General features: G+C 38.0%; 2 protein-coding genes across 4 annotated transcripts in view; one reads left to right on the plus strand and one right to left on the minus strand.

Moving 5' to 3' along the window:
- Positions 1 to 1,435: 1,435 nt before the first annotated feature.
- Positions 1,436 to 6,603, minus strand: TOE1 (target of EGR1, exonuclease). Of its 3 annotated transcripts, none has more exons than XM_015811326.1 (8): positions 6,513 to 6,603; positions 5,946 to 6,066; positions 5,758 to 5,798; positions 5,166 to 5,262; positions 4,593 to 4,751; positions 3,835 to 4,094; positions 2,811 to 2,985; positions 1,436 to 2,401 (listed from the first exon to the last, which is right to left on the minus strand). In XM_015811326.1, exons 2-8 carry the CDS (start codon positions 6,054 to 6,056, stop codon positions 1,631 to 1,633), a joined length of 1,614 nt encoding a protein of 537 aa, XP_015666812.1. In that variant the 5' UTR covers positions 6,057 to 6,066; positions 6,513 to 6,603; the 3' UTR covers positions 1,436 to 1,630. The 3 variants fall into 3 exon arrangements, with proteins under 3 accessions (XP_015666812.1, XP_015666814.1, XP_015666811.1); XM_015811328.1 differs by lacking the exon at positions 6,513 to 6,603 and adding an exon at positions 6,275 to 6,355; XM_015811325.1 differs by lacking the exon at positions 6,513 to 6,603 and having other exon boundaries at positions 5,946 to 6,268.
- Positions 6,604 to 7,208: 605 nt separating this feature from the next.
- The window catches only part of MUTYH (mutY DNA glycosylase), a 14,406-nt gene continuing 3,140 nt past the window's right edge, over positions 7,209 to 18,474 (plus strand). Inside the window, exons 1-12 of the mRNA XM_015811329.2 lie at positions 7,209 to 7,647; positions 8,504 to 8,601; positions 9,780 to 9,901; positions 9,992 to 10,031; positions 10,260 to 10,333; positions 10,467 to 10,508; positions 10,640 to 10,711; positions 11,247 to 11,360; positions 13,035 to 13,132; positions 15,092 to 15,236; positions 16,817 to 16,904; positions 17,630 to 17,821. Of these exons, the coding sequence (XP_015666815.2) occupies positions 8,511 to 8,601; positions 9,780 to 9,901; positions 9,992 to 10,031; positions 10,260 to 10,333; positions 10,467 to 10,508; positions 10,640 to 10,711; positions 11,247 to 11,360; positions 13,035 to 13,132; positions 15,092 to 15,236; positions 16,817 to 16,904; positions 17,630 to 17,821 (1,078 nt within the window). The 5' untranslated portion in view covers positions 7,209 to 7,647; positions 8,504 to 8,510. The remainder of the gene's footprint in view (positions 7,648 to 8,503; positions 8,602 to 9,779; positions 9,902 to 9,991; positions 10,032 to 10,259; positions 10,334 to 10,466; positions 10,509 to 10,639; positions 10,712 to 11,246; positions 11,361 to 13,034; positions 13,133 to 15,091; positions 15,237 to 16,816; positions 16,905 to 17,629; positions 17,822 to 18,474) is intronic.

Here is an 18,474-nt window from a genome sequence, read left to right on the forward strand (position 1 = left end):
CTAAAAAGCTTCCAGTCTGTCAAATATTTTGATACAAAAAGCTAAACATTATTTAATAAGCAAAACACCAATATTTTATTTCAACAAAGATTGGTGATGGTACAGAAGAAAAATATCCCTTTGAATAATTATACTAGAATGGGACTGGGAGCCTATGACCTTCCAGATGTTGATTTGTAACTCTATCCTGCATTACTGTTTTTTTTCAACAGAAAGCTTAATTTGCATTTGGAAAATAAGACTGCAATAGAACTGTAAAAAAAAATTAAGCATTTTGGCTTTAATTCCTTATTTTTTTCTTATTTTTTTGTTGTCCTATCTTAAGGATTTAAAATAACTAAAAACAAAACAGTATAATGTAAAACACATGTAAGAACAGTTTAGAGGGCGTGATTTCAAAAGGATATCCAGAAAGAGAGACAACCAGCTGTTTGCTAATGACAAACTGTAATACAAGAAAATCAGACATCACCTTATGTTATGGTAGGTTAGATTCAATTAGATTTCTGAAGCCTTGAGAACTTTGTAGTTGATTTAGATGGCTGCAGTCTCCTTTTTGGGCTGCTATAAAAATAGATGAATTTATATTTGATATACTGTATTTGCATTCCTATTCCCCAAAACAAAAGCCTCACAAAATTTCAGAAAGTTTGATTAGAAATTTGTGATACAGAGTTGGGGCTTAAATATTCAAATGTAATAAAGAACAAGTTAAGCAAGAACTGAAATAACTCAAGTGTCAAACTGGCAGCCCACAGGCCGGATGTGTCGTGTAGGCCACGCCCACCCCAGCTCCGCAAAGGCAAAAAAAGTCTCGATACGTCACATGACACGATCGAGTTTGACACCTGTGTAATAACTGTTCTCAAGTATTCACTTGAACACACAAGTGTTTAAAAAGGTAGGTAATGCACTTCTTACCTATTCTGGTCAAGCTCTACAAGCTGGGATGTCTGAAAAGGAACTAATGCTGTTTTAAGCACCTGCTTAAAAACAAGTACTAGTCTATACATCTGAAAGTCTACTAAAGTAGGCATCTAGACTGCATGGAGAGCTGTAATGACTTCACAACATCTGCTGAAGACATAGTAGAGAGCAGGGATACAGGTAACTTATCTGATCTTATGAATATTAGGATGGAGGACGGTGCAGGGTGATCCATGTAAAAAATGTTTTCCCACAATCCCCTTGGTACAAAGAAAACATTTCTCTGAATGTTTAAGGCAGATGATTCTTTGGGAAAATTTACAAGGCTGCTTTGAAAACTAATGCCATATGTCTTCTCATACATGTACAGCACTGCCATTCCCCAAGAGGCATTGTGTGAGTATGAATACATAAACAAATGGGAAACATTTTTTAAAGTGGTGTACTAGCCTTGTAAAAGAAAGTGCTTGCTTAAGTGTTTGAAAAAAAATGCTTCATCTGCAATATAAAGATTCTATCCCCAATGGGAAAATTTAATACATAATTTTACAAACATTTAAAAATAAATCCATATTCAGGCTGCTGCACATATTCTATCATGTCTTATTAATGTCTCTATAGCAGCTCTGGTTTGAGGGCTGCAGCTTCAAGAAAACGATAATAATAGCATTATCTGTGATCCTGAACGATATGGCGTTTGCTTCTAACTACTGTCCCATGCCAATTTCATCTTTTGGTTGTGGGCTTTGGAAGATTTAGAAAACAAACTTTTCACAATCTGAAGAGGCACAGACTTTCCACTAAGGTACAATTTGTTATGGCAGTCTGGTAACCAAGGCCCATCATTTGAGTCTCTCTGTTTATCATTCTTGAGCATCTGGATGTATGCTATTATGTAACCTGTCATGAAGGCATCAAAGCCAGCCCGGTGAATACTTCCTCGTGAACAGTTAGATGGTGCTACATTATCTGTGACAGGCAAAGAAGTCACTGCAGAATCACTCTGTAACTGGGCTTTTGGCTCTGCTCCTTCACTTCCTATTGGCTTTTCCTGCTGGAAGTCTTTGAATGGTGAAGATATGACATTCTCATTGTCTAAGGCAATGGCAACATTGCCATCAACACTGGCATCAACTGCACTGTTGGGAACTAGTTCTTGTTCCACATCCATTGAAGTCTCCCCATTACCAGATGCTCTTTCTGCATCTGCACTATCTACAATAGGAACAATCAAGTTAATAGGGCAGGACTGTTTGGAAGGGGAACCTTTTTCCTTATTCCAAGCTAACTTTACATCACTCATGGGGCTGCTCAGTTCAACTTCTTTTGTCGACTCTGCTAAGTTCTTCCGCCGTTTCCATTTCTGTTTTCTTGACTTCCGCTTCTCCTCTTTCTGATTCTCATCTTCATTAATTATTAGATCAATATTGTGAGATTGTGTACATTTCAGCCCATCTGGGCACCAGCCATAAGCCTGTGAAGGAGAATGAGAACTATTAGGATAGATTTTAAAAATTCTGAAAATTTTGCAATGACTGGAATCCAGTCAATCTTTCCTAGAAAACAGTACTATGCATAACCATTGATTCTAAACCTCCTCACTTGGATCCCCCAAGTAGCTCTTTCCTAAATGAAGCAAAAATTCCAGTTTTGTTCTTCCTTTTAAAATAACCCACTTAATTAAAAAATATCTGGTTTCCCTGTAGCATATTTTAATGGCCAGAAAAGCTGATCTAGCAAGACAGATTTTTTTTATTCGGGGCAGATTGTCTTCATAGTCTGTATCTAACAACATCTGAGGCCTAAAACAGTTATTTCCAATTTGGTTTTAGAGAGATTTTTAAGATCCCAAAATGCAGATGAAAGAGCCAATAATACTTAACCGAAAATGGTTGACAGATGACAATTTTGTTAGCGCTGTCAGTTTGAGCCTGGCTGACATCAGGCAGAGAGCAGAACCGATATTCAACATAGGCATCTATGCTGGCAGGATAGTTGCAGAATTCTATGCTGAGATATGGTTTCTTAGAGTCTTTCAACCTGAAGTTTTCTCGTTTGCTGAAAATCGAAAGCAGTATTATAATAGCACATGTATGGGGATAATCAATGATTTTTCAGGACTTTTGTTTTACAAAATCATACAAAAGATTTAGAGAACATAGAAAAAGACGTTTGATGGAAGGAAAATCAATTCAAAACAAACACAGAATTGTCATTGAGATGAAATTTAATACAGAAGTGCTCTATAATTTGTCTACTGATAAAGAGTTTTTCAAATGCTATTGCCAGTTAACTGTCACTAGCATTTTTCCTGATATCTATCTTGCTGAGCCTTGTCTCTAGTTAGTTAACCAAAAGAAAAAATTCTACCATTCCTATTCTACTCTACCATGTTATGCAATGTCTCCTCTCATATTTTCTGGACCACATGGAGAACACAGAATGCAGATTGACATGCATTTCATACCACACTTTATCGTTATTCTGAATCAGTATAATCACCAGAGTACAGAGTGAAAAAAGACTTTAAAATTCATTTCAGAAGAGTAATAAAACCAGTGATAATCATAAATAATGGCTAGTTAAGTGAATCAACCAAAATTTATGTAAGCTATTTCTGATGTTTTCCCTCCCACATTTTCACAAAAGAAGGAAAAGAGTTTTTAAAAAATGTCAAAAGCACTGCTTTGGAACTACATTCGATTACATAAAGAAAATGATCTATAAGCAGCTTGAAAACTGCCTCCTGACTAATCAGTATAAGGATAGTTATCTTCTTAGCCTTCATTCTACTTGGTCATGTGAATATTGAAATCTTTTTATATATAAACAAGAAACTGAAGAGGAACAATACAATTCCAACATCTGCAGGGTGTTTACAGCATATATTTGTTAAATGATACATACCACTTCTTATAGGCATACTCTAGGTAAGACGCTACAAAACGTGCCTCGAATTCTGAGGCATATTTGGTGTCATAGATGCCAGCTGGGAACATCTCAGAAAGGTCAGCAGTGAAAGTGCCCAGATTGTCAGGTAAGTGGGCATAGAAGCACTGGTAGAGGAAAACTAAATCAATTAGGCCATTGTGCAGAATGATAGGTTTCCTTGCTCGAATTATTTCCAGGAAAAAAGTACGAATTGATTGGCTCTGATTTTCATTTCCCTGTGAGTAAACAAAATGGAAACAATGTTATTTAGGCATCCCACTAAAGTCCTCTTCTGACAGTCCTTTAGATTTGGAGGGGCAAATGGGGTGCCAAAAGTTATCTCCTCTAGACCTATTATCTAAAGAAAATACAATCTAATCTAAAGTATTGTATAGGCAATAAAGTTTTGCTTACCATTTGTTAGCTACCAACTAAACCACTGAACATACAACTACATCATCTAAATATGGCCTTATCAGTAAGGTCTCCAATCTCACAGAAAAATGTTACTACTGGTAACTTTCCTTTCAATAGCTGATGGTAATATGAGACCTTTTTATCAAAAAGCTTGGACCTGGGTTAGTTTCTAAACCTGATGCTGACACTAAACTTTCACCAAGTTATAGAACAAAATTATTCTGTGAAATCTACTAGGTAAGAAATCCAAACCCATTTCCCAATTTCTTTCTTATATTTCCATTAGATTTAGTCCTTTAATTAAGGAATCCTTGTACCTTATCATTGCCCCTATGATATGGAATGCCCTGAGAATACTGCTTGTTGAAGTCAAAGCCATGTTGCACCAGGAATTGGACTGACTGTGGTTCAATTATATAATCATCCATACACAGCAAGGTCATGTTGTAGATTTGGGAGAGATATGTGTTCTCCGTCTGCAAAATAAAAGCCAATCCAATAAAACAATTACTATTGTGTTGGGAATATGATATGTCTCATATATATATTCAGATATGTGTATACGAAAATCTCCAGCATTGATTTCAGCTACAGTAACTAATCTTAACTGAGATAGCTGAACACAAAATAAGATGTTTGTTAGATTTCTGGCAGTGTTTGTGTCTACTCTTTCTTTTTTGGATAATTGTTTTAAATTTGGGTTCTCTCTCTTTTCTGTGAATACAATAATACCCCAGAAATTCAAAAGTTTTATAAATTAATGCTAGTAACACCAGATATCATCTTTAGATTAGGTTTCTAAGGTTTGCCTTCAATATTCATCATAGGTAGGATTCTCTTGTCCTCACAGAAATATCAACAGAGGGCTAGATACAAGATGAGCACCATACCTTGTCAGGAAGGTGTTTAAAACAAGCAACTCCAAGAGACAAAATAGAGCGTGTTTTAGCAGCATTGCAAACCGCTTTATATCGTTCTTCAATGCACCTGTGATAAACATTAGGCAATTTAATAAAAAGCAAAGAAAGAAAATTTAATCTGCAGAGTGCATGATAACCCCTGAAAATATCATTAGTATTGTCTAGATGGACCAATAATCTGATCATTATAAAGTAGCTGTCAATATTCCGTATGATTTCTGATCTGATGACAGAATCTTGTCATTAACCTAAATATATCCCCTAACTTTAAACATGACAAAGATCCTCCCCAACTCCAAGAGTATTAGACACATATAGTGATGCCTATACCTGTAGTTAACAGTCTTATTTTCAGAAGGGACAATTGCTTAAATAATCTTAATCAAGTCATCAATTCCATCTAAAGCTTATACTATTGAATGTTTCTATTTAAAAATCTGACAAGTATATTTAGTAAGTATTGTGAATATTTGGCTCAACATTAAGAAATTGATCATTCAGAATTTGATATCACTTTGACCATAGGACTTCAGAAGAGAAAGAGTGGCAGCACAGTACTTACTGATTCAGCAAACTCTTCCTTGTTCCAAGCCCACTAAGTTCCTATGGATAAAGATAACACTTTCAGTCTTTGATCAAAGATGCAACTACATAAAATAATTAGAGATAAATTTTACCTAACTCTCAGGAGTCCGATTGCAATTGTCTCTTGTTCCAAAGTTAAAACCAATAAAGAGCAATTCTACTCACTGTGTCAACAGCAATAAAGCTAGAAGTTTTGATAGCCAAGAGCATGGATGGCCAGAGCTCCTTGAAATTGTCTTCCTGGACATCAATGACTGGCACCCTTAAAGAGGCCATTATAATACAGCTGTTGGGAACAAGAAACATATGATGTTATTTTAATAATCCAGTTATTAACTTTGTTTTGGGGGAACCATGGTGAAAAAGTAAAATAAGCAAAAGGTTGCCAACTAGTCAATTTAAAGAACTGATACTTTTTCTGCATCTACCCCATCTCTTCCATCAAAGCTCAAAAAATATAGGTGACATGTCTCAGTTGCAAGAATTCACACAACCTGCAGAAGATAGCCGAGATACAGGAAACTATTTGCTGCCATCTACCGGTCCTCCGGATTTGTGCGGTGTAGATATAGTAGCTCTAACAAAAAGAATCATATTGCAATGGCCAATGTCTAAATGGGAGCAGGCTTTGCGTTCGGCAGAGCTATCTTCTCTGCGTTCCTGGGTACCACACCGCCTGGGGAAAACTATAAAGGAGAGAAAAATCAAAACGAATAGAATCCAGGAACTCACATTCAACTGTAGCAATCCCTGGAAGTTTTCAGATTTTCTATTACCCTTAGTAGAATTCGTCTCCCCCTGATACCCCCATAAACTTCCGGCGCGTTACGAATTCAAGGGTCCTTCCCCTGCTGATGGCGCACAGATCTAGATGCCTATTTCAGTGCCTTTCGTTGGATGCTAGCGCAGTTATGTAAGATTATCTAAACAGGAGTCCTGTTCAAATTAATATAATTCGCAAAAAAATGAATGTAGTATTCCAGCTTTCCTAACCCAGACTCTTTAAAAGTTTTTGGCATGCTATCAAAAAATAAAGGCGATGGTAAAACGGGGGGGTTTTCTGCATTTTTTTTTTTAAATTAAACCCAACTTCCGACGTCATCAAAATTTTCATTTTGCGGCATATTAAGGTAAACGCTGCATCCAGCCTACTTTGAAAGCAGATCCCCACAACCCGAGAATAGATGCAAGTATGCATATAAAAACATTTTTTAAAATATCATATTCGGACTTGGCAGCGGGCAAGAGTTTTCAATTCAATATTTTACAAAAATTGCCGAGTGGGAGGAAAGATTTTCCATTGCAGTCTTATCAACAACTCATTTATTTTTTAAAAAAATCAGCGATATACTTTTTTATTTCATAATTCGCTGCGGGAAAGTAGCTAATAAAGTTTTAAGAAAAAAATTAAAATATGTGAATTACAAAATAGTATCAAGCAGGCAGTTACACTATACATAAGCATAAACTGGCATGCTCACGTTTGGTTGTTTTTCATCAAATGACCAGTGCTAGCTTAACGAGGATTAATTCTTTTCCTAACAAGCTTTAGCTACTAAGATCTTAGTTTTTCAATCACGTAAATAAAACCTGGTGGTATGATTTATAAAAAAGATCTGGAGAAAGAGTTAATCTCTGCTCCTCCCTAATGCTTCCGCCGAGTTAAAACTTCGCGCCTCCAAATCGCAAAATCTGCAGAACAGCACAAACTAAGTCTCGGGTCTATTTGCTGCTTGAAATATTAATTAATTGCAGGGCAGCTTGCAAAGAATACCGTCCCCTCTCTCCATTAGAAACACACCTCTTTGTACACGGAGTAAGAATTACGTTCGAAAGTGCATAGCCTCCCGTTGTAGGAAAGAAATACGTGAGTACGGTAAAATCCTTTACTTTCATTTTCGTCCAAAGAGGGAAATCTATCGATACAAGAAAAAGTAACCGTTGGAGAGCCTAGGTTTTTGTGCTTCCTACAGTAGCGCTGCGGTTGGTGAACTTTGTATATCCCTTTCCTTTTCAATCTGCTGTTTGTGTAGTTCGTAGTTTGTTCCGTTTGTGTGCATGGCCAACCGGTAGCGTTTCCGTGATGGCTCTGGGGCTACAAAGAGCCGTACAGATGAGAGGAAAGGGGGAAAAAAGAAACGTTGTATGCCTCCTTTGAAAGGACGTCTGTTTTCTAATAATTGTTCCATTTTTGAGCGTGTAAGAACAAAACAATCCTACACGGATGTTGTTGGCACGTGGTGAGGAGAACCGACGGCTTTGTTAGGCATGGAAAGCTAGAATAGTTTGCATTAATTTAGGTTATTGAAGGAAAATCGCACTCTTGCAAAAGTAGGATTTAGTTACCACAGGGAAAATTGCCTGATCTAATTTTATTTTGTATTCGCATAGAGTTTTTATATAGGGTTTATATTTATATGGGGGGGGGGGGGAAACAAAATATTTATTTGCACTGTGAAGTCGCTCATGCTTTGGAATGTTAACCAGTCTTATGTGAGTGGGTGAGTCCGTTTCAAGAATAAAAAAAAGACTTTGTAGCCCCTGATTTCTCCTTGGAACATATTTTTTCAGATTGCCCACATTTGTAATTTGTGATTGTCTGTTTGCATGCTAAATTGGTAACAATTTGGAGTATTTATATATAGTGCTGCACAAATTGTTACATTTAGATTTGGAAAGAGGTTGATCTAATCTAATGATAACATACTTTATGCTCTTCCTAGCTTGGCAATGAGTAAACGCCAAAGGTCAAAGTGCAGCAATATGGGAAAATCCAAAAATCATCAAAGAAATGTGAAAAAAGGACTTGTACTTTACAAAGGTAATGGAGCTACACAAAGATTTTGCTCAAGAAACAGAAGAATGAAAAGTCTAATACTGTATTTTCCCAAAGTCTCAATATCTTTTTTGTAATGTGGTGACCAAAACTGGATGCACACCTAGAATAGTGCATCCAGTTTTGGTCATCACGTTACAAAAAAGATGTTGAGATTTGGGGAAAAAGTGCAAAGAAGAGCAACTAAGATGATTAAGGACCTGGAGACAAAAAACATGAAGAAGGTTGCAGATTGGGTATAACCAGTCTAGAGAAAAGAAGGACTAGGGGTGACATAGCAGTATTCCAGTATTAGAGGGGCTGCCACAAAGAAGAGAGGGTCGATTTATTTTCCAAAGCACCAGAAGGCAAGACAAGAAACAGTGGATGGAAACTAATGAAGGAGAGAAGCAACCTGGAATTAAGGAGAAACTTCCTAAAAGTGAGGACAATTAACCAGTGGAACAGCTTGCCTTCAGAAGTTGTAGGTGCTTCACTGGAGGTTTTTAAGAGACTGGACAGCCACCTATCTGAAATGGTATAGGGCAGTGATGGCGAACCTTTTAGAGACCGAGTGCCCAAACTGCAACCCAAAACCCACTTATGCATCATCGGGTGCCAGGTGGGTGTGGCCCATTGGCTGGGCGTGGCTGCGGTGGTAATGGCAGACTGGGTGGGACTAAAAAATTCAATCAATTCCAACTTTGCAAGATCTTTTTTTCCCCCGCGAGAAGTTGAAATTGACTGATTGATTGAACCTTTTTTGGGTGTGTACATGGCGGCGGAGGCCTAAAGCGAAAAGGTTTTATACAACGCAGCTGAAGGCCTAGGACTGGGGCGATGGCGTGCGTGCCCACAGAGAGGGCTCTGAGTGCCGCCTCTGGCACCCGTGCCATAGGTTCGCCACCACTGGTATAGGGTCTCCTGCTTGAGCAGGGCTGCTTGAGTTGGACTAGAAGACCTCCAAAGTCCTTTCCAGCTCTATTCTGATTGATTGTATCGAATAAAATTAAATATAATTTAGAGTGTTAATATCTTGGGGTGATCACTTAACCTTTTATTTGATTATACATTCTAAGAAATTGCAGAGTGAAATTGCAAAAAATTCAATTACAGATTGATTTCCCCCTCAATGTAGCCCTAAGAAATGCTAACTTAAAAATGTTAATTTCTCTTTACTACAGACGTGCCAAGTTCCCAGTCTGTATTTCACACATTCAGTGATGCAGCTGAAATCAGAGACTTCCAGAAGAGACTGCTGTCTTGGTACAATAAATGTAAACGAGATTTGCCATGGAGGCAACTGGTATGGAAAAATAAGGAGTGGTTCAGAAATATTTTGTTTTCTTTGAAATAAGGAGATAATTACTTCATCCTTGCTGCTCCTCTATTGCAGGCTGCAACTGAAACTGATGATGACAGACGAGCATATGCTGGTGAGAGCAATAATTCAACTATTTCAGGGGGTCTATATTAAATGCCCGAAAATTCTCATCAACAAAGCAAATGATTTGCTTGGAGTTTGGCTTGGGTAATATATTTGATTATATATTATTTTTATTAATATAATTGTTAAGGGGCATGCCTCTTTTATCATGCTTCCTTGATCTAGGTATCTTTAATCAGCAGTCTCTGATGCTGCTGTTTCCCCTTTGTGCTTGCAGTGTGGGTATCGGAGATCATGCTCCAGCAAACCCAAGTAGCTTCAGTGATTAATTACTACAATCGTTGGATGCAGGTAATGTTGAGCTCCTTTCTTTGTGGCAAATTTACATTTACATTAACCATTATTCCTGGCTTCTGAATTATTTGTGCATCTGTTCTGCTTTGCAGAGCCAGTAAATAAACACCTGTTTTTCTTTGTGATGTAGAAATGGCCAACCATGCAGGATTTAGCCGAAGCTTCATTAGAGGTAAAAAGATTTTAAATACGTCTATGAATATGCACACATTTATTAACTGTAAAGGGAAAAAGAAATTTATATGTATGACCTTATCCTTTTCGGGTTAATTTGGGTTTTTTCTCATTTCTGTTTGAGAATAGGAAGTGAATGAACTATGGGCAGGCCTTGGCTACTATTCTCGAGGTAAAAGACTCCAGGAAGGTGCACATAAGGTAATGTAGACAGAATTAATGAGTTACTAGGTGACTGGGTTGTGGTGCTTAACTTTGGCAAAAAGATAGTACTATTTATTTAGGTTATAGTCAGTTCACAAATTGAGACTCTGGGTGGTTAATGTAGGATTAAATCCGAGAACAAGCCAACAAAAAAGCAAAAAAAACAATCAACCAACAACCCTAGACTCCACTGGAATTGGGTGGCCAATATATTTAAATAAATAAATAAGCTCATCCAAGGCCAAACATTAGTCATTTTCACACACCACTTATTATAAATGGGGTCATCCAACACATTGCCCTAGGCCAGGTCTTCAAGATCTTACGTAATGCCAACATGGTTGGGAACATCTTAAAGAACCATTAGCCTTCAACAGCATATCTGAACATCTTAGAGATGTTTTTTTAATAAAAACATCCTTGTGTTGAGAAATACTGTGGAATGCAGTGCAACCTTGTTAAGAGTACAGTAGACCTTCAGCTTGTTTGTTTCCCTTTGTTTTGAATTGCTTTCTTCACTGGTTTTTTACAGGTAATGTCACAACTGTCAGGTCATATGCCAAGAACAGCAGAAGAGCTGCAAAAGCAGCTTCCAGGAGTAGGGAAGTACACTGCAGGAGCTATTGCCTCCATAGCATTTGGCCAGGTAACAAGACCATCATTCTGGGTGTTTAACTTTGCTTTAGGGTGCATATGGAAGATAGCATGGGCATCTATGTTTTGCAAAATTGATCACTCCCAGCTCTCCAAACATCTCCTATCTAATTGCCCTTTTGCAGCTTTAGGCTTCTATTTTGATCCTGTTTATATGTTTAGAGACAAAAAAAAGGCATTTCCCCTTGCTGGAAGGGCCCATTGAAAAGATGAAATATTTTCCAGTAGGATGGAGTAGAACCAGTAAAATAGAAGCTATTCTTCGTGCTTTTATTTTTTAGAAAGAATGGCTCTATTTATGTAAGTTTTATGGTATACATTAGTAATTAGTAATATCTGTGACATCCAATAATTGAGATTCTTTTAACCAATCACAAAATTACTACAAAATTAAAATAATGCAAACAATAAAATAAGTAGCACAGGAAAGGTCTATCATACATTAGAATAGAATAGAATAGAATAGAATAGAATAGAATAGAATAGAATAGAATAGAATAGAGCAGAGCAGAGCAGAGCAGAGCAGAATAGACCTTGGAGGTCATCTAGTCCAACCCCCTGTTCAGGCAGGAAACCCTTTACCATTTCAGACAAATGGCTGTCCAGTCTCTTCTTAAAAACTTCCAGTGTTAGAGCATTCACAACTTCTGGAGGCAAGTTGTTCCACTGATTAATTGTTCTAACTGTCAGAAAATTTCTTCTTAGTTCTAGGTTGCGTCTCTCCTTGATTTGTTTCTATCCATTGCTTCTTGTCCTGCCCTCAGGTGCTTTGGAGAATAACTTGACTCCCTCTTCTTTGTGGCAACCCATGAGATATTGGAACACTGTTATAACACCCCATGTGCATGCACAGACATAAATATAAATCTTTTTATTCTAGCTTAGCTCCTGATGTCTACATGAACTGTAAAATGCCTGGAAGGAAGAACAGTCAGTCTTAGCCTGGCATTGAAAATACATCAGTTGCAAACAAGTGTGTTCCCTGGGGATGAGTTTCCATAACCTGGAGGCCCAACTGAAAAGGCCCTCTCCCTTGTAACAATCTACTTCCCTTCATGGAAGGTGGAACAGACATCTAGATATCTATGATGACAAAGCAAATCTGCACACAGCCTGTAGGGTACTGTGCTCATGAGTATGTTTAGAAGACTCATTGAAATCTCTCAAGCATAAAAGCTTGTTGGATGATTTTGAGCCAGATGTATCTCAGCCCATTCTGCCTCGTGGGGAATCATTGAAAGAAAGAATACTAGATATGTTGAAGGAAGGGTGAAATACTAATTTATCAAATTGGGGAGAGGCATTTCTTTGATATATACTCTCAAATTGTATTCATATGGTTTTGTGTTTGTTTTCTAATTTTAACCCTGTACAGCAGCCCTGTAAGGAAGCTCAGTACTAATATCATCCTTCATTTTATAAATAGAGCCCCCAAAGCTGAATGAGTTTAGTTTATTTAGGACTATCAAGTAATTTTCTGAGAGTGGGAGGATTTTAACTGCTTTTTAGTTATTGCACTGTAGTGCCCTCAAATCCATAAAGTTGATTCAGACACATTGCAGGTGCCTTTTGTTATCATTCAGCGCCTGACTTTCTCTCTCATTTGTTCCTGAACACAAGTTTTCTCAAGTATATGAACCAGTAGGTTTTTGTTCAAAATACACAGGTGACAGGAGTGGTAGATGGGAACGTGACTCGAGTTTTGTGTCGCACAAGAGCCATTGGTGCTGACCCTGCCAATTCAGCTGTTGCAGACACACTCTGGTAAGGAAATACTGTCATTCCTACAAGGCACTAAGATTTATAAAGCAATAATTCATACAATAGAGAATGCAGTGCTTTGCATGTAAGCAGTCCCTTTGAAGTCAAGAGGGCTTAGAGGTCTCTGTCCAGTGTACCTCACCAGATTGCTGTTGGATGAAATGAGAAATCCAATTGCAGTTGCCTTGAGTTTCTGCAGAAGAAGCAAGATATAAATCTCACAAGGATCATTTAGGATTGAAATAAACAATATGCTGAGAAATGAATAGAAGCTATAAAGAATGATGATAGCATACGTAAAAATAGTGCTTGCAGTGATAGATGAATTTCCAGGACACTGCATGTTTTCAAAATTTGTCCACAACAATGAGGTTTCAGAATCCTTATTTAAATAATGAAATGAAAGATCCTTAAAATGATGTGTTTATGCCATCAGATTCTATAGAGGAAGAGTATATATTTCTCATTCATTTCTAGATAACTTTTTAAACTTGGGATCAATGCAGATATTTGTTGGCCAGATTTTCCTGTGGCTTACAGTCAGATAATTGTTTCTAAACAAAATAAGCTTTTCTCTATTCTTTATTTAACAGAGGTGCTTATTTGCACATCCTTCCCCATAGCCATTGCCTTGGACACACTTGAAGTAGGAAGCATAATAAATGAAAATTTTTATATTCACAAGATACGTGGGGTCATAACTATCTCTAATATTTTAGACAAGTATTAGGACATTTAATATCTTAGTAATAAGTTTTGTCTGTCATGTCTTGTTAACATGTTAGACTTTTCCAGAATGGAATGAAAAGATAAATAAGATACTTGCTGAACAATTAGCATTCATACAGGTAGTCTCAAATTTACAACTATAATTGGGACCAGAACTTGGGTCACTAAGTGATGCAGTTGTTAAGGGAATCGTGCCCAATTATACAATTTATTTTTGCCATAGTTGTTAAATGAATACAGTTGTCCCATTTTACAACCTTTCTTGCCACTTTTGTTAAGTGAATCACTGCTGTTGTTAAGCTGGAACACTGTTGTTAAGTGAACCTGGTTTCCCCCTTGACTTTGCTTGTCAGAAGGTTGCAAAAGGGGATCACAGGACCCCGGAGACACTGCAACTGTCATAAATATGAGTCAGTTACCAAGCCTCTGAATTTTGATCATGTGACCACGGGGATGCTGTGATGGTTGTAAGTGTGAAAAATGGTCATAAGTGACTTTTTTCAGCGTTGTAACTTTGAATGGTCACTAAATGAACTGTTGTAAGTCGAGGACTACCTGTACCTGCAAAGACTTAACAATGACAGTAATGAATAATGAAATAAGATGTCATTTCCTAGAAAGCAGATTACAATGTAGTATTTGAGCTGCATCATACATGCTCTAAATCAGGCATGTCAAACTTGCAACGTCATGTGGTATCGCGCAACGTATCAGGCCGGTTTTACCATTGCCGGCAATGGGGCGGGCGCGGCTTCCACATGACGGGTCTGGCCCGCGGGCCAGCAGTTCGACACCCTTGCTTTAAATGATGGCATACATTGTGGAGAAAGAAGATTTGGTGGTGTTTTTTGATTTAGGGAAAGTTGTGGGGAAATCTTGGTTGTAATGGGAAAAGTCGGGGCTTTGGTATACTTAAGATTCTGCATACATAACAAAATAAAGTATATAATGTTCTCAGCTTGAAGAAGAAAAAACTACACATAATTTTTAATGTGGTACTTGTTACTACATTTTTTATTGGTTTAGTAGTTTCTAGTTCATGAAAAAAACATGAATTTAATTGTATCTCGGCCATTCCATAGAGTGCAGGGTTGTCTCATGTTATGCCAAATTGTATGCAATGCACTTTGTGGAATAGCAGGAGACTCATGTGAATAAGTGAATCATATCTTTTTTTAACTTGAATTCCTCCCCTACAGTACAGCATTAATGAATAACGGCTATTGTTCTTAGGGTGTTAGCCAACACTCTGGTTGACCAGACCCATCCAGGTGACTTTAATCAAGCAATGATGGAATTGGGTGCAACAGTGTGTACTCCCAAGACCCCATTATGCACGGAATGTCCAGTGAAACAGCACTGCAGAGGTCTCCATAGAGTAAGGACACCCTGTTTGTTTGAATGCTCCACCCAGATATGCAAAAATGATATGAAGGAGGCTTTGTTCTTTTGTGGGGTGTGGTGCACTGACTTTGTATCTTAAACTAAAACACCATATGGACATACATGTATGGAATAGGTGAAGATTCCAGGAAGACAATAAATAGGATCACAAATGAATCTTGAGGTTGAGAAGGACTACAGCCTTCCTCTGTAGACTGGGAATTTGGGAAGTTGTAGTCTTAATATACTTGAACAGCATCATATTGCTTTAATATGATTAAAGTTGTAATCTAATGCATATATATTCAGAAATAAGTCATTCTTCAAGATCTTAGATTTACTTTTGAGTGCATTTGGATAGGCTTGCATTGTTAGCCTAATGTTGCCCCAGTGAGGCTTTGTTATATTTGTTCTTATCAGAATGAAAATTATTTTTCACAGTCTCTTCCACATACTAATTTTACTACAATTCTTTTTATTTTAAAGTGCTGACTACCTTCTCCAATCAGAGCATACTCTAGTTCAGTGGTGGCGAACCTATGGCACGGGTGCAAGAGGTGGCACTCAGAGCCTTCTCTGTGGGCACGTGCGCTGTCGCCCCAGTCCTAGGCCTTCAGCTGGGTTTTATAAAACCTTTTCACTTTAGGCCTCCTAAAAAAAAAAAAGATTCAATCAATCAGTCAATTTCAACTTCTTACGGGAAAAAAAAGATCTTGCAAAGTTGGAATTGATTGATTGAACTTTTTAGTCCCACCCAGTCTGCTGTTACCACCGCAGCCACGCCCACCCAATGGGACACACCCACCCGGCACCCGACAATGCATAAGTGGGTTTTGGGTTGCAGTTTGGGCACTCGGTCTCTAAAAGGTTCGCCATCACTGCTCTAGTTGCATGGAATTCAACTCCCAGAATTCTTAGTAATAGCCATCATCATTTTAGCCATTGTCTATCCACTGCAGGATGAAGGCCTCTTCTGCATGTTTCCAACAAATATAGTCCTGAGTTTTCTTTTGCCAATTGGGCCCGCAATACTTGTTGATGTTGTCGATCCATCTTGTTTTAGGTCTCTTTCGTGGATGCTTTTTATCAAGTGGGATCCATTCCATTATCAAGTTGGTCCACCTGCCATCAGTTCTTCTTGCTATGTGACCAGCCCATTTCCATTTCAATTCTTTTACTCTCTTGATGATGTCATACACTTTCATTTGTTCTGTAATCCATGTGCAGGTCTTTCTATCTTGTCTTGTAATGCCGAGCATGTTTCTTTCCATGGCTTTTTGCGCCATCATAACTTTTGTATCTATTGTGAGATTAGTGTCCATGTTTCACCTGAGAAGTTCTAAAAATTGAAGTTTGCACCTTATTTATTTACTACAAAAATGTGTACAAGAGAGGCTGCTGCATAACAAACCTTGCAGTCCAATTTTTCACCTGGCTTAATCTTTATTTGGAATCATGATTAATTGAACCCTTGAATAGGCAGGTTTTGGTGTCCTTCCAGACAGGTCTCTCCCTGTTGTCATCTGCACCCTCTTCTACACTTTTATCAGTACAAAAAGCCTTTATCTTTTGTAGGTGGAAAAGGATCGGTTAAATTCCACCAAGAGACTGTTCGGAAAACCTGCTTCTAAAAGCCTCCCTGTGCTAGATATGGAGGAATGTGGTAAGTGCTAATAAGAATTTATATTACCAGGATAATTGTTTACACTGAGAATGAGAATTTAAGGTTTTATAAAAGTGAGGAAGGCTCTCACAGCTTCATTCCCAACTAACCTCTTTCCACAGACATTGCTTCGTTTTCCTGATGGTGGCATAAAAAGGAGGGGCAGAATTTTGGTCATACTCTCAAATCAGCTGGTTTAATCCCTCAAAATAAATTGTATTTTTGTCTTCAGTTACCTTCATTGTTAAGGCTTTGGCAATGTCCTTGTGGGAAAAAGTGGATTGAATGTGTGGTATGCTTCTAAAGAGCCTACTTGTTTGGAAATTTTGCATCTTTAAACTGAGGTCGTCTTTGCTGCGGGTGACATTCAACTTTCATTTTTGGACGTAATCGTGGGATCTGAAGGTCATGGCAAATGGATAAAAAATAACATCCTTGTGTAATGCTTATTTTATACTTGTTAATATTGCTATTTGAAATGTATTCTATTCTGTTATGTTTATGAATTTAGGCTTTCAAGGCTTCCTTGGGAAGGAAGAATTGGAGGTGGGTTGAGCTTTGTCACCATGGGACGCGCAGGTTCAGAAGAACTGTGGTTCTTCTTGCCAAGCCAAACCTTCCTGTCCTAGATGGCCATGAAAATAGATTATAATGAAGCACTGCTCCTACTACCTTCAGCATTTCAGAGTTTGCCTGATCGCCTGCTGCTTCCTTCTCATTATCAGCTGCTGTCTCAGGAAGCTGTTCCCTCTGCCTGCCTCCTTCAGTACCATGGGAGCCCAGCCTTGGTGTCACTAATTTCCCAAGAAAAGCTACCAAGAAGCAGCCCAGAATAGAACACACGGCCACATGCGTGCTGGAGAGAAGATGCAGTGATGGGAATCCAGAGTACTTTCTTGTGAGGAGGCCCAGCTCAGGTAACCAGCTGAGGAAGAAACCAAGGAAGGCTAAGAAGCATCGTCAGCTAATGTTACATCTCCAGCTCTAGTTCTCTAGCAGTTACAGAAATCTGGATCTTGCTCGTGAAGTCTCTTTTTGTCTAATTTTTTTAAAAAGAAGAAATTACCAGGAAGCTTTTTTTTCCTCTGATGGTGTTTAGGGGCTTTTCTTAGGATAAAGAAGCCAATTTTATCTTGGTAACTACAAATATGTGAGCATCTGTAGTTCTGAACCAAGAGCTGATTTATTTGTGTGTCCATTCCAGAGTACTACCCAGTGGTCTGGGCCCAAGCGTCTTTTGATTAATGTCATGTTTTTGCATTCTCATTGAGAAGACATTTGAATAACAAAATTTATTGAATTCCTCGACCTATGTGACGGAAAGACTGCCTTTAACAGAGAATACTCATTCCTTATACAGTTTATTGTTCGAATTTATTGTTCGAATTTATATCCCGCCCTTCTCCTTGCGGACTCAGGGCGGCTGACAATCAATTAAAAACACCAATAACATCACAAAATTTAAAATTAATTAAAATGAAATATTTAACTTGTCTAATTTAAAATATAATTAAAAACCCCTCTAAAAACCCCTCTTAAAAATTACCCTAGGCCAGTCCCGCTTGTTGGA

Source organism: Protobothrops mucrosquamatus, unplaced genomic scaffold, assembly GCF_001527695.2.
Source record: "Protobothrops mucrosquamatus isolate PMUCROS unplaced genomic scaffold, P.Mucros_1.0 scaffold39, whole genome shotgun sequence".
In the NCBI taxonomy this organism is placed as follows: Eukaryota; Metazoa; Chordata; class Lepidosauria; order Squamata; family Viperidae; genus Protobothrops; species Protobothrops mucrosquamatus.

Bases quoted from the DNA above. Each gene is read 5' to 3' on its own strand.
- TOE1 (XM_015811325.1), bottom strand. From the start codon at position 6,086: ATGTTTCTTGTTCCCAACAGCTGTATTATAATGGCCTCTTTAAGGGTG. The intron at 4,095-4,592 runs GTACAAGGATTC...GTTTACTCACAG, and splicing joins ATCATAGGGGCAATGATAAG to GGAAATGAAAATCAGAGCCA. The intron at 2,402-2,810 runs GTTAAGTATTAT...TCTCCTTCACAG, and splicing joins TCATCTGTCAACCATTTTCG to GCTTATGGCTGGTGCCCAGA.